This window comes from Bombus bifarius, unplaced genomic scaffold (genome assembly GCF_011952205.1).
Source record: "Bombus bifarius isolate JDL3187 unplaced genomic scaffold, Bbif_JDL3187 scf7180000008047, whole genome shotgun sequence".
Taxonomy (NCBI): domain Eukaryota; kingdom Metazoa; phylum Arthropoda; class Insecta; order Hymenoptera; family Apidae; genus Bombus; species Bombus bifarius.
Window position 1 is genome coordinate 367,038 of NW_022884413.1, and position 16,391 is coordinate 383,428.

The 16,391-nt window shown below is 36.1% G+C and overlaps 1 protein-coding gene across 9 annotated transcripts; it reads left to right on the forward strand.

Moving 5' to 3' along the window:
* Nucleotides 1–87: 87 nt before the first annotated feature.
* LOC117207985 (kinesin light chain) lies at nt 88–15,896 on the forward strand. 9 transcript variants are annotated; one of them, XM_033448758.1, is made up of 9 exons: nt 88–460; nt 596–685; nt 6,053–6,419; nt 7,595–7,760; nt 8,045–8,760; nt 8,842–9,045; nt 9,345–9,464; nt 9,619–11,861; nt 12,598–15,896. In XM_033448758.1, the coding sequence occupies exons 3-8, from the start codon at nt 6,078–6,080 to the stop codon at nt 9,742–9,744; spliced, it is 1,674 nt and encodes a 557-aa protein (XP_033304649.1). In that variant the 5' UTR covers nt 88–460; nt 596–685; nt 6,053–6,077; the 3' UTR covers nt 9,745–11,861; nt 12,598–15,896. The 9 variants fall into 9 exon arrangements, with proteins under 9 accessions (XP_033304649.1, XP_033304645.1, XP_033304648.1 ...); XM_033448757.1 differs by lacking the exons at nt 88–460; nt 596–685 and adding exons at nt 3,560–3,874; nt 5,190–5,269; XM_033448754.1 differs by lacking the exons at nt 88–460; nt 596–685 and adding an exon at nt 3,559–3,874 and having other exon boundaries at nt 9,348–9,464.
* The last annotated feature ends 495 nt before the right edge of the window (nt 15,897–16,391 follow it).

Sequence of the window (16,391 nt, forward strand, 5' to 3'; positions counted from 1 at the left end):
CAATTTTACATTACGATGTCGCTTCATAGAAACCGACGAATTTCAGAAAATTCCAGTAACTGGCGCTGCGATCGAACAGAGTCGCTTCAATCGCGTTTTTATAATTGACCGACTGTCGACGTACATTCTGGATATTTTGTCGTCAATTTATTCGTTCTAAGGAACACATTTTATATTTGTACGGGATTTGACGGTAGTCTACATTATTATCAGAGTGTAGACTACGCTTAATGGCTGTTTATTCAACATTCGGACTGTAAAATATGTGGTTATTGTACTTTTATTAACTTATACTTGGTCCACGCCATCTTAGTCTGTCATCAAACGTGCAGAAATAAAGTTTAGTGCCTCTTTTCTCGTGTTCCTTCTTGCCGGTGGAGACGATTTCTAAACGAGAGTTCAATCAACTATTCCTTCGTATCGTGAGCATCGTTTCACAGTGAATCCGCGACCGAAATCGGTGAGTGGAATCCACTTTTTTCAACATTATCGTCGCCGTGAATCATTATACATCGTCGTTGCACCGATTGTAAAATATTGTATGAGCTAAATCTATAAGAATCTACGCGTTCAACGTAAAAAAATTCTTTTAAAGGTTCGTCGCATCGAGGCATCCTGCCCTTTATTAAAAAAGGGGGATGATACACTGAACAGGGGAGAATTCCTGCGTGGACCGTTCACAAGGGTAAGCTTTCGTTCACCATCAAATTTCCGAATATCTTTTGCGTTTCTGGTCATATGAATATAATCAGACTCCTCGGTTTTAAATTGCCACGCCTTCGATAGGCGGTTACAACCGGAAGCAAATGATGTTAATTTGTTTCCGTAAGATTCTGCGGAACCATGACAGAAAACCAGTGACCATGACGATGATTGTAATGATAATTATCCCTATTCTGGTACACTTAGAAAGGAGCGCGTTTCATTGGATTTTCACTAATTCGTTAAAAGGAGTCAAAGTTGTTGCGTTAAGAAAAATGATTCGGTGTCATGTATCATTCGGTTCTGTTATGTATTCTATGCGTATCGTTACATAAATGAATGTATGTAGATAAGCAAAGATTAATCGTAGAATACCGGATAAGTGGAGATAGGATTAACAGTATATCAATCTATTTTTTTTTTAAATTGATTTATCTTTTTTGTTTGTAAATATTCTTCCGTGAGCTTTTTATCTATTCTATGTGCAGTTATTGAACATCTAAAGGTAAAGAAACTAGCACAGGTGTTCAATTGACTATCGTATTATGCAGCCCGAATTCCTAACCTCTAAGAAATTCGAAAACTATAGAACAATTCAAAGGAGTGGTTCTATTATTTATTCAGATATTTCAGGAACTCGTATAATGGAGTTTTTAACGTCTTCTATAAATTGTCACCACAATTGGTTATATATGCACGAAGCTTGAAACGAGTATGCAATTGTTATATGATATGAATTTCAATCAGCGATTCAGCCGTTACTCTTTACAAATATAGATCTTCGATTGTTTCACGTTGTGACGACCATTTGTAGTTGAAAATTTCATTATCCTACCTGTACTGTCACTGACCTCTTTCTACTGTACTTTCGAAAATACGATGCAAAATTTTACTTATCAAGTTATAGATTTCTAACTACATATGTATCAGTAAATGTGAAATGGAACTGGGTTACTAACATATGCAACATTTTTTAGACAATTTTAAATTTTTATTTAAAAGTTATTACATTTCATACTTTTCTAGGGTAAAGTTTTTAAGATAAAAATGGCGCTTTGCCATGTAAGATAATTGTATTAAACCTATAGTATATATACGTATTGTTTACCTCATTTTACGTCAAATGCTCACGCACGTGCTCTTCTCAATCCTCTTATCGATTTGTAATACATATACAATATACATATACAATATACATATATACCTTCAACTCGTAAGATATTCCCAAAGGTCAACTCACCAATTGTGACAATATTAACTTTTTGAAGCATTCTCTTTTATCTTATTTCCGATAAATGCCTTTATATTTGCATCGATATGTTTTTATAAAAGATAAAATTTCTAACATGAAATGAGCGTGAATAAATCGTTGGTCCGACGATAAACGAGGAAGGTTTTGAAGCACTGTATGGTCAATCACGCCACCATATTCTCATAAGCAGGTTCGTCGAATTAAATTCGTGAAAGCAATTTTATGTGTTGGGTAGATACGGTTGTATGTAATACACTTCTCTACGAACGGGCGCGCACATGGTACAGCACTTGTAATGTTCTGTCGTCATGCTATGAGTCATCAGCTACCTCGTCTCTATTCCCCTTGAAGTGAGAAAGATTGCGAAAACTGGCGTTCTATGTGTGCTTTTTACCGGCTCTGCGGAGACTTAAAACATTCCGCAAACTTCAGACAAAATTAATTGGTTCACCAATAATTACCGCCGTTGCTCCGCATCGGCATTTGTTTACATGATATGTATCTACCAGCTCTTCTCATTAATACGATACGCTTTTATGTCTGCACATCACTTTAACACTATTAATTACGAAAGAAAGCCGCGAAGAGAAAAAACTAATTAAAACTCGATAGTTACTTATTAATCGTGCGCTTTTCTCAATTGTGCAAAAGTTCAAGATTATCAATCAAACGGAAATTTTTTAATCTCAGAGATAGATAGATATTTTAATTGTATTTTTTGAATAATGGTTATTTTAATTCTAGTATATTTGGTAATTGTAATTGCCAAAAAATATTAATTTAGAGTAAACTATATAAAAAATAAATGTAAGTAAATACGCTAATAAAAAATAATATTTTACGAAATCTTATTTTAATAACAACAGCATTTTTAGAAATTGTGTCGAAAAATTGTTGAATATGTTTTTGCTATAATTCTATTAGAAATTAGTTGTTTCATGAAACTGATTCACGTTTCTGAATTCCTTTTCTTCACTGATTCGTATTAGATGATCTCATGCATATTTTATAACATTCACATCAAGGTCTTGTTGATTGCAATATTTTGAAAAAGTGCATCAAAACAAGCAACACCATAAAGAGAATCTCTTAAAATTCGCTTTCATGTACATAACATGTGAAAACTTTTTCTAAGGTTTCTAAGTCGCCGTTATAAAATCAGTAACGACATGATATAAGACTCTTACACTATACTGTGTATGCTGTTTCGTAAAGTGTTCAGACGGGAGGAATGATAAAAGGTAGACGCGGATACGCGTCCCCGTGAAGTGTTAAGTATCATGCACGCGTAGCACCCTCTCTTAGAAGCTTCATTCATCGTACCCTTACGCACCCTCCGGTTATTCCTACTGACCGACTGACGTTTATTTGCGTATGTGGTCGTAACGACGCTAAGCACGAAGCTCTTCTTAACGTAGAAAGACATCATTCATTTTGTTATGCATACCTGGCGTGGACATACCGGTGTCCATGCACGTTCTTCGTGCAGTTGTAGGAACACCCCTGAATTTTGAACGCATGCGCAATCTTTCCATCCCCCTCTGCCCCCGGATGTGTCGGTCTCTCATGCAAGAGGGTGCGAAGCCAAACGTTAGTCCTCAGTAAAGAATTAAACGCGATTCCGCGAGGGTGCCCCCCTTTAGAAATCACATTGCGGGACACATTGTAGTGTATATATATATGTATATTGTACAGATTCTATTTTTATACGATTGAAAAACGAGATAAATGACTTTTTTACAACAGATTCGATTGACTGAGAGTGACAATACAGTCGCGATTGTCCGCGAAGAAACGACAGACAGATCGATATAGTAGAAAGTTAAATTTTTTTTGTATACGGATTAGGTAGGTCCAACAGAGTCCAACATTACCGATGGGTAGAACAGATATGTCAAAAACGCTGAACGCTTATAGAATGTGAGTAGTTCCCCTACTTACGAATCCTTATACCATTTGAATCCATTTTGATCGTTATCTGTACTTTTTCTATTATTTTTTCCATTTTCTTTTCCTATTAACACCAGGCTTATGGTCAGTTATATCTAAGTCGCTACGTTTTTACGTAAACATACCAAGCTCTAATTGCCGCACACTTTCATTAGAAACTTCACGTACGTCTTTTTTGCTCAGTTTTTCAAGCAATACGATCGAATACACGCCGTCGAGGAAATCTTTGCGACTGCATGCGCGAACCACTGAAAATAATTTCCATCGTAAACTGAAGCGCGTTCAGATGTCGCAATATGTCGATGAAGGAAAAAGTGACATGAAAAATTTTGTCATGTGAGCTAATAGGAATCAAACTGATCAATTTCGCCGTTTCCAAACAATTAAACGTTAACTATGTATTCTAATATTAAAATTAAGAAATTTTCAAAAAATCGAGTCGATCAGTTTTTATTTTGAGTGATTCGATGTGTCACTGGTTCTATTGTGTACATATTAGCTGCGACATTCACTTTCCCTGTTGATATCCTATAATGCAGGTTTCGTAAAAAATCAATGTATCGACCCGAGACTTTCGTGCTTTCCTCACCACGCTTCCTGCTCGCTTATGCTGGAAAGTCGATTCACAACGATTATCATGCTGGTAACTAAGAATGTTATTACCCTTCTATGTTATAAGTCCTTGGACAAATCAATTGATCGGAAGTAGCTGTCAATGTCGAAAGTGCGAAATAGTGTTACTCAAGTACATTTGTTAAACGATACAGTGTTTCATTTGGTATGGTGAGGTCAAGGCTTGTTTGGAAGGACGATTGCACGAGGTCAAGGTTTACAAGTGCAGAACCCTGAAATCCTGATCCGGCCGCGACCACGTCAATCATTTCTTTATGTTTTTTCGCTAACACGTATTTCTTCCGATTTGTTTTTATCGATTGGCAACGGCGTTTCGAATTCTACTCTTCCCTCGTGAAATTTCACCATCTTTCTCTATACACCTATATATATTCTGTCGCATTAAAAGAGCACGCCATGGTTGTTGCGTTTGCGCAGAACTACCGAGCCATTGATTTCGCTTGTGTTATAACGCGGTCGTGACATGGGGTGAGTTTTCTATCGAAAACTTTGCCAGTCTGCAATTAATTTTAACCTGTCGTCGTGTCGTTACCTGATTCTTCGCGCGAATATTCCTCCCGTTAATAATAATCGTATGTGTAATGCGTAAGAGTTTTTGATAATTCTCTCTTCTTGGTAATTCACTTTTACTCGGTACATTGGTGTCGCATAGAAGAAGCGCCGCGGCAATTGCGCCTGCGCGTATATATTAAACCATTGATTTCTGTGGATTTAACGTGGCCCTGACATGGGGTAAGTTTTTATTCGAATTAATTTTAGAGTAATCGACGTTCGAGTATTTCGAAAAATGTTTTAAGTCGTCATGATCGGCGATTGAATCACTGAGATTGTATATTTATTTTATTTTAAAATAAAACCGTTCTACCAGCTTAAATCCGAAAACATTCTCTGTACGTACCAATGCCGGATACGTTCTGCTTGCCTGGACTGAAATACTTCACGATGCCTATTTTTGATTGCGGTTAATTATTGGCGCGTAAAGCAAGTCGTTCCAAATACCGCTTACTTCTGTTTTACCTTTTTCTTTATGCTTTCTGCCTTGGTTACGAGAACCAGAGGTCTATGCAAAATAGAGTCTTGTTATCATTGCGTATTTATCATTGTAATAAATGTATTTTATGATGTTTACGTTGATGCTAACACAAATTGTAGAAAAGATTCTACATTTCATTATATAACCTTTTTAATACTGGAACCGATAACGAAAACGTAACAAAATTTGTTTAGGAACAAAGAGAAATTAGAAGCAACGATATATGAAAACAAGCCTCTATCTATATACTTTATAAAAAGAATTACAGAAAATGATTTCAAAATGTGTCGTTTGGAAATTTCTAAAATATCTGTAAAGAATTAAGGTTCTACTGTATTAATTAAAAACGATACTCTAACGCGAATTTAATTAACGTTTAAAATAAACTCGTTATATTGAACTTTAAATTTAAGTCACTGTGTGGAATTTTAATGTTCCTTTTTCAGCTGAGTTTTCGTTAATTCTACTTTTTCAATTTTTAGCAAAAAAATAGAAAATATTGGTAGAATGACGGCCATGACGCAGGAAGAAATTATGGCTGGTGCCAGAATTGTATCCCAGGGCCTGGAAGCCCTTCGTGTTGAACACGGGGGACTTCTACAAGCCCTACAGACCCAGGATGCACCAGTCGCGAGAGACAAAGCTAGCTTGCTATCGAAGAACATTGAGATGATAGAGTTGGGCCTTGGTGAAGCACAGGTCATGATGGCACTTGCAAATCATTTACAAATGGTAGAGGCTGAGAAACAAAAGCTTAGAACGCAAGTGAGAAGGTTGTGCCAAGAGAACGCCTGGTTAAGGGATGAATTGGCTGGAACGCAACAAAAATTGCAAGCCAGTCAGCAAGCAGTAAGTAGTCAAATGTAAAGTAGATGATAAGAATGAGGACCAGGTGTCGAAGCTAGGCTATCGATTACGCGTAATTGCGGAACTACATCTGGAGATCTAAAATTGCACAAGTTTATTCTTCTCCTTAACTCGTCTTATCGTAAGAAATTCCACAAAGATGACATCAACGAAGAGTTGCACATATGTATATGTAAATATATATGTCGGAGAGGAAAGGACACCGGAGCCTTCCCTTTGGAACTTCAGGAAAATCCGTAAAGTTGTAACTAAAGTTTACAGTTGTAACTAAACAATTTGCCGTCATCCTGCCCAATTGTACTTGTATGCGATTTGTGATAATAAGCTTGGGCTTAAGGCGACCATTAGTCACCGAACGTAGCCGCGGTCAACGGGACGGGTGCTTTGTCTAACAAAGGTATAGAGCGATAGTATGACCCTCATTAGGAGAAATACCTCTATAGGTACCTAACAGTAAAACATTCCAACGGGTCCTTCGGACAATGAATATCAGAGGTTGAGGCACATACACAGCACGAGTACAGTTAGCCTGGGGACCCGCTTTAAAACCTGGGCTTTTCCGGTAATTAAGATTTTCCAAACGGACAGGCAGCTTTTGTCCCAAATTGACCAATTGAGAGCGATGTCGAGAGGATCTCGTGTCCTTAGACACACCCCATCATAGTTTTCCTCGGTGGCATCCTCGGGACGAGAATTCATTCTTTCTTGAGATCTGGTCGACGAAGGGAGTAGCGCCTTACGATCAGTGAGTAGTACACGTTTGAGTTAGAGTAAGTATATCTATCATTCCGTTGACCGTGGATTCGTTATCGAGCCTAAGACCAACGTCACTAGCATCGCAAGTGCCCAGCCACCGCTGTTGATTGTCGCGTCGGTAGTGTTCATTCTCGTGTTAACAGACCGTACCCTTGTGATATCATGGCCAATTTCCCTGAAGATTTATCAATCGTCCATAACCCTATTCCTGACGTTTTTCCGACATATATAATATACTGATAGAAATGGTAGATCTTTTGACGCTATCCTGCATCGAATTGCTGCGATTATATTGCGGGAATTATTCGAGCTTATGTTATGTATATAGATTATATATACAAAGATATTACATATAGAGAAATATGTAGTTTAAGAGACTAAAATATTTCTTATTTTACTAGCTAGTCCAATTGGAAGAACAGAAGAAACACCTAGATTTCATGGAAAGCATGAAGCAGTATGATCCTGATCCTTCTGCGGATGATGAAAATGCAAAAGACCGGCCACCAGATGATCCTGTGGTTGATCTATTCCCCGATGATGATGCGGACGACCGAAATAGTAAGTGTACGTTCGCTTTCTCTCTCTTTTTTATCAAGCATCTTTTTTAGGTGCCCCAATTTTCTCTTAAGTCTGTGTGAATAACACAAAGGGATTTTACTGAAATTATTTTGTAATTTTCTCCATTAGATTCGAAGATACTTCATCCAATGTATAAGAGTAAGAGTACGAGGTAGCTTCGTTTCAAGTTGTGTTACTGTTTACGAACACTTTAGTAAGGTTTCGTATTCGCACAGGCTTAAGCTACCGATAAGGACCACTTTTTGCAATGTTCGCCATTTTTATTGCAGCGATATTACCGACACCGCCTTCGCAATTTGCACAACAAGTGAACGCTGGATACGAGATACCCGCGCGCTTGCGTACACTGCACAATTTGGTTATACAGTACGCCAGCCAAGGCCGTTACGAGGTGGCCGTTCCTCTCTGTAAACAGGCGCTGGAAGATCTGGAAAAGACTTCTGGTCACGATCATCCTGACGTCGCTACGATGTTGAATATCCTTGCTTTAGTATATAGGGATCAAAATAAATATAAAGAAGCAGCGAACTTGTTGAACGATGCTTTGGCTATTCGTGAAAAGACGCTCGGTGAAAATCACCCTGCAGTCGCTGCCACGTTGAACAACTTGGCAGTTTTATATGGAAAACGCGGCAAATACAAGGAGGCTGAGCCGTTGTGCAAACGTGCTCTCGATATCCGAGAAAAGGTTCTCGGTCGTGACCATCCTGATGTCGCGAAGCAGCTGAATAACCTTGCCTTGCTTTGCCAGAATCAGGGTAAATACGAAGAAGTGGAGCGCTATTACTTGCGAGCGCTGGAGATCTACGAAGGCAAACTTGGACCGGACGATCCTAATGTCGCGAAGACGAAAAATAATTTGGCATCGTGTTACTTGAAACAAGGAAAGTACAAGGATGCGGAAGTTTTGTACAAACAAGTATTGACCAGAGCACACGAGAAAGAGTTTGGTGCTATTGCTGGTGATAACAAACCAATCTGGCAGGTAAGAATGTCTTCGGTGGTTTTAGGAATGATATTTAGGATATAAGTGTCTGTGACATTATGGAAAACGTTTCTACTTCAGGTTGCTGAAGAAAGAGAGGAGAATAAACATAGAAATAAGGAGAATGCTCCATATGGAGAATATGGAGGTTGGCACAAAGCTGCTAAAGTGGACTCACCTACAGTTACGACTACTCTAAAGAATCTTGGTGCGTTATATCGAAGACAAGGAAAATATGAAGCGGCGGAAACTCTAGAAGATTGCGCCCTTAGGTCACGAAAAGAGGTAAGTTCAATAATTACTTGGATATAAAATCTGAACCGAGCGTAGATATTTTTACTTTTATTGTAATAATACTCGAATAGTACAGTAAAAGAGATTGAAAGAATAGAAAAATATAAAATATAAACAAAATTTTCGCGGTGTGAAAATGAATTAGACGAATATAATTTCTCTCTAATATACGGTATTAAAGTGATTAAATTTTATAGAAGATAGCTTGTTAAAGTTAAAAGTATTACAATTACTTCGACTAAAAAAAATTGCAGGCATTTGTTACTTAAGTTTTTTCGTTTAATTTGAAGCAGACATTGGAGTTCGTAAAGCAAGGGAAAGTCGCGCAAATTTTAGGGGAAGAAAAAGGGTCGACGAGACGCGGTTCGCGATCCAGTTTAGCCAACAGCGAACACGAGCAACACGACGAGGTAAGTTGTGTCGGATACAAGAAAGAAATATTTTAGTTGCACTGCATGTTGTAGCACACGATTAGTCGTCTACTATCCTTTTCTTCTTTCTTTTTGTTCTTTTTTCGTTATCCGGCCCGTTCTGATGAATTGGCGACACAACACACAATCACAGGGCTCGCTGCCGCTGGTACAAAGGGCGCTACATGAAGGACAGTCTGGCCACAACGACGCTAGTCCTAACAAACCCGGTTTTAAAAACAAGATCTTCCAAGCTTTCGGGATTCACTCTTCCACGTAGGATATTCTTCGTCTGTAGTATTGCCTGTCGTTCGATTTATGCCCAGTCGCATGGTGATTTTCGGTGTATACCGCATCGAAAAGTCTATACTTCTAGAACGAGAAAGAATTATTTAAAGAAAGCGTACGATTGTTCGGGAGAAGCTATATTTAGGTATTCGTTTTTAAATTCCACGATAGTGTAATCCAAATACGCTGAGGAATTTGCGATCTTTTGGAAACTATCTTAAACGATTCCTCTTAAATGCAAGCATTTATAGGAATTTATAGTAGTTTGGACGTAGGTATGGGCCTTTGGCAATTTTTTGGGCATTTGATATACTGTTTTTTCTCGCAGCCAGATATCCCCAATTGACAATGACGACAGCACATCATAACTGCACATTCTTTTATTACATTTACTATACGAGTATTTCTATAATCCTTCGATGCTATTTCCATTTGTAACTCTTTTCTTATCTGGGAAAGTATCGCGTAGAAAAAGTATACAGTCTTTTATAAATTACTTCCACTTGTAAGCTGTGATAACGATGCCCTTTCACTTCACGTTAATTTCTCTGTGTGTTTTTTCGTCGTATTCTGCCTTTTAAACAAAAATATCGAAGATATTTGTATTCCGTATTTTTTAAAGACAAGCGAATCAATTGAAATTCGATGGATAGGTGCTTTTCTACAAAGCATTTTATTTTTATCACATCGCATTATTTATCTATAATTATTATTATTAACTGTTTTTACGCTTGTATCATACACAATCGTATAGAAAGCAATTAGAATAAATCAATAAGCTTCCAGAGACAATTATTTTCATAGTGAAACTACACGAATCGGCCGTTTCACGTGTTAGTCTTGGCTGAGATAGGATAATAAGAAAAGTAACATTGTTTTATGTTCGAGCTATTTTATCATGTAAGCCAGAACACCGTGAAACTACGCACACGGATTACAAGTAGTCAATTCTAGCAGCGGCTTTTGCTTAACTATATAGTTCAGTATAGATTTGCAAAGGTGACAATTTCACGATGATCAATGTGTAGAGAAAATTAATAATAATCAATCTAACGATTTGCAGTTCAACGTGCGAAGAATTATTTTTTGTAACAGGTTGTTCTTGCGATATTCTCGTATACGTACTCTGTTCTTAATTTTTAATACCAGAAAACAGTCTTCTTCAAGCCTCAGATGACTCGTGTCAATAGTTTACATTCATTTTTCACTTATTATAATTAACACGAATTTTATATTTTTCTCGTTTTATTATATAACGAAGAGGAATTCTTCATCTTGCTTAGGATTACACTTGACTGTATCCTATAGTTTTAACACGATGTGAGGTGTCTCGAAGTTCCCCCATAAGTGTTTTAATATTTTTCTTCTTCGGAAAGTATTCGTTGTATACACTACATATTTACGTATATACGTATGTTATTATTTTCAAACTATCCTCATTTATGTAACAAATGACGACTATATTTTAAAAAGAAGATCTCAAGAGCCTGCGTTTCTTATTCTCGTTCGGGGCACCTTGTATCATCCCTCACTGTTTTTTAAATTAATCTCCAACTACATTTCTAGACTTCAAACTTTCTATTCAAAAGGAAAAGAAGGATAAACGAATAAAGATATCCTATTATTATTCGACCATATGGTACAATGTTTCTGAACTCGTGATTAATTATTACGAAAGCTGGATTATTTAATATAAGTAGTGCCTTGAGACTTTAACGAGCGAGCGAATAAATTATTTTTTAACTGAACATGGTTGTTACTCGACTATACATGGGATTGTCGTGTATCATGGGGTATATCCTTATCATATTCTGTGTCTGTGTTCCTTTTTCTTTATTTGTCATATAACCAAATCATGTAGGAACCTTTGTATGAAACCAAGAATGCGTATGTAACAGGTTTGCATTATTAATTCTCCTCGCACGCCATTTGTGTTTCTTAACCATCATTGTTATCAGTCGTTTTTTCGATATTTGCGTTGTCGTTTTGTTTCGCTTTGATTTGAGTACTCTGCGGGCCGGGACTTAGATAAAAGGATGTCACTCTGGAGTACGATTTCGTCTGGACAGCAAAATACCGGGGCGAAACTAGACCGGGTTTCTGTAGCAGGTGCGTATTTGTAGATTTTGTAGAACAATTTTTAATTTTTTTTTTTTTGTTTATTTTTTTTATTTTCTATCCCTGATGTTTCGTGTCGATGCACAGACAAGTCTTTTTATCGTTATTAATTTTTTTTGTGTCATTATCGACCACCACGCATACCATCGTTTTCGACTCACCTCTGTTCCTTTGTTTTTTTTTTTATAGACATTGCCACAGTGCAGACTATCTTTTGTTTTTAATCGTAACAAGATCACGATCGAGAATCATCATTCTGTGTCGTGGCGATTAATTACTGCTCCTTTTATGTAAAACCCGTAGCTAGCATGGGAAAATGTAACATTTGGCTTGTGTATATACTCGAAACCACCCCTTGTACGAGCAGTAATTAATTATTGTAAATGTCATGTTGATACTTGATATCGAGTTTTGGCTTGTCATGGTACATACGAATTAATATTATTTCTTTTTCCAGCTTCTGTAACGATTTTGTCAGAGTTTCATACAGATCTTGTGTCTTTGGTAGAAAATTTTTATTATTTTTCATGTTTTTTTTTTTTTTCGAAATTCTTTCAGTTTATTTTGAATCAGTAGCCACCAGTCGAAAGTTTCCGAAATTTTTTAACATTTAGCCTTCTAGATTCCATTGTCAGAAGGAAATAAGTTGCATTTTGAAGGCACGAGATCCTTGGGATTTTTTTTTTAACTGATTTCTTTAGAAAACCGTCGTCCTCTTTTGTTTCAGGAACGGAAGTATTACGTTCGTGCGCAGTAAAGGAATACCACATAAGAGAGCTATACGCGAAACGATAACGCCAGGATGATAAAAGGGCTCTGCATTGTTTAGTTGAAACATTGACTGATGTCCATTCTATCTGAATCGTTTAACGTATAACAGCACATTCCAGCTGCTTTTCTCGATCAATCAGACGCACCGTAAAAAAGAAGTACTTCATGTTGCTGTTCGTGCTCGACACACGGGACGAATTATTATGGCTTTGTGCTAGCGACTGATCGTTTTGGAATAGAAAAAGGAAAGGAAAGAAACACAATGTCTGCAAGGCGAATTGGTCTATCTTGCTTTGAACGTGCATCTGAATCAAAATTCGAATTCAAGTTAATCATATTTCTTTGCGTTCTATGTCTTTTCACTCGAATAACAGAAGAGATTCGTTGCTACAAACTTACATTGACCTAACGGAAAGAAATAAATACCGCGATGTATTCAATTCTTTTCTCGTATTGTACAGAAAAAGCGACGGACAGTTTTCTTCTCCTAGACACTATACGTCCATACTTGCATCTACATGCATCTAATCAGGCCGTACACCCGTATACATATCCCTTTCGTTAATTACTATTATCATATTCGAAGTAACATGACAACGTGTAATCATTCCACGAGCTCTAGCTTTTTTCGATCGACGCTCGGATAAAATCCGAAGAAAAAGTGCAGTCACATTTAAACATAGGGGGAACATTTGTATGTCGCTTAGCATTATTGAATGTATTCTTACACACACAGAGACTCACATACACCGTGCACGTTAGAATAATGCGAGTATATTCATCGTCATATTAATGATTGTAACAAGATAGAAGGGGGAGAACCGCGCTTCTTTCCCTTTCGTTTCTGTCTCAGAGTTCAGTTATGCAGATGCTAACGTGTAAACAGTATAGAGGAAAGAGCCAATCTGACTGGCGACGTTTGATTTCTCTATCCTATTTATAATTGTACACCTAAGTACTTACGTATTCGCAGATATTTAATTTATTCTCTATGCGTTCGATATGATATGTTGTATTATAAGATCGTGATTATTTAAATTATTTCGAAGAGGAAGAAACGCGGGAAATTTTATTATTGTTCTTATTTTTACTTGGAGCCATTTTTATTGGGACGAGGATATCTTTTTAGCAAAATTTACGTATCGCCCTGAATATCGTGTTATTGGTTTCAAAAGTCAAGAATCGTATATTGTAACCGGCTGTGAATTAAAAATTGAGTCTGAAATATCCTTTGATCGATGAGCAGTCACGACGACGTAGAATGATGATCGTTTGAATTAGTCGAGTCCTTACGGTAGATATAAGCTTTATTCGAGTTAAGAACCTCACGTTTTTGTTTAGCGTTGCCATTTCGTACAGATTTCACACAACATGTATCGCTTAACTCTTTCATTACAAAACCAGTTGCTATGATGACTGATTACTGTATGTATTCAGTCGCAATGGTGATTATAGTTTACTCTATAGTCACACGGCGAACAGAATTATATTAACAAGCATGGAAATCATTGTCGCGAATATTTAACAATTAATCTATGTTGTACAGAGTAATTATAGTTGCTTTGGAATGCAACTATAATTATACTTATATAGAAATATTACGGAAGGAAGTAGCGAATGTAATCTATTATGAGATATTTTCATCAATGCATGATGACAACGAATGATGGTATATATATATATATCTATATACACATATAGTAATGAATTATTACTATATTATTATAATACTTGTTGTATCACAGTAACGTATCCAATTGAAGAAAAAGAGCAACTTTTACACAGTGGCTATTTGCTTGTTAAACACACTTTCAAATCTGCTTGTTATAAACTCTCTTCGCATGTGTAAAAATGTTGAATAATTAAGAAAGAGTTATAAAAAAGAAAAAAAGAAGAATCTTTCGAAATAGAAAAAGAAATTTGCTTTATCGCAAGATCTTTATAACGTGAGTTCCATTGGACTGGCCTAGTTCAAAAGATTCAGGATTACACTCCGAATATCTGGTGTATAGGAATCATTTACAGTCGTAGCGACGATACGATGGTTTTTCGTTTTTCGAATTCATGCAATTTTCCGGTGACAAGGCGAGATTTCATTTTTTTATTCGAGACTGCGGAATACAACCTCGGTGTTTAGTCCTGCGTTCATCGATGATGATTCTTAGTCGTTTTTTAAATAATCATTATTTCCTATTTATCGTTAATTTCACTTCATTCTCGTAGTACATCGTTTTTCATTTGATTTTCATGTGTGCTCTTCTCATTATCCCGGAAAAAAACATGCATTTAATGATATACGCTGTCACATTATGCGCCTGAGAGCTTGAAGGCCTAGAATTAGTAGTTTTTATTCTGCTTTGGGTTTTATTTTTCACCTTTTCACAATTCGTTCTTAACGTAGACAATTCTGCCCGCTTCTATGTATTTTAACTAGCATGTAGTGTATTCAAGACACAATTTCTTTTACGATTCACCAGCTGGGTTTTAACGATACTTTTAAGTGCAATCTAAGTGCAATCGAATTAAAATTGTTTCTATATGTTTAATACAGAAATTGGCACTATATATTTATATATTTGGCTTAATTTTTATCCTCTAGTTAAACTTGATGCAATTATTTGTATGAAGTGTATGAAGGTCAATGTTTAACTATTGGTTAAATTAGGTGAGATTTTCAAATAATTTTGATTTTTAAAATATTTTTTTGTTAAATCTTGTTTGATATTCATTTGTAATATATGTTCAGCTTTTGGTAAGCGGTAAAAGACAGCTGTAATTTTTAATCGCTTAAATCTACGATTTTATTATTTATTAGATATTTTAGTAAGTTTTATTTTGGCATAGAAGGGAACACTGTTTTATTTTTATCTTAAGAAAATTTACCTTCTGTCTCGAGTTTTACGTGGACCGTAGATCAACGTCGATCGATCTACTTCTTCATAGTCGAGAAATAGATGTGATACAATATTAGAAATAAGGTTTTTAGTCTTCACTTATTGTCGGAAGTAGTCGCTTTATTCTATAAATTGTTTAAGGTATTGCAGCTCTCAGGTGCAAGTACTGTTATTTAAATAATGTAAGTTTTGATTTATAATAAATATTTCCACTTGTAATCCTTGTTCATGTGCCTCCTTCGCGTGGAAAACATCCGACTATTTCTTATCGTAACAAGAATTTCAAAAGATATGCATTTTTAAGCAACATTGTATTCGTGTTTTCGAATTTTATTAAAATTTCGTTGCTAACAAAGGCTAATTTATTTTCTTTGATTATGTATCTTTTAATCTTCATTCCCCTCCTTGCGTAATTTTTTTGCGATATTTTGCTTGCCCAACCATCCTAATTTTGTATTAATCGTCAAGAATGATTAATAATTAAATATGGGCGAATTATATATTTTACGAACAAAATTTATTATTGTTTTATTATAATATGTTTATAGTCATATATAGTTATTTATTATAATTTGTTTTACGTAAATAACTTTTACGAATAAAATTATAATATCAAATTCTTCATTCGCTCGTATCTAATTGTCATTAGTCATTCCTTGTAATTAATTGCAAAAGTAGGAAAGTAAAATGAGTTTCTATTAAAATTTTATTATGAAGTTCTTCATCCTCTATTTTATTGATCTAATGATACGTGCTTCATTGATTTTAGTAGAAATCCAGGCCTAGATCACGCGTAGGTAACATCGCCACGTCACACGTTGTAGCAATATCACAAGTTGATAAGATTGATCGGTTA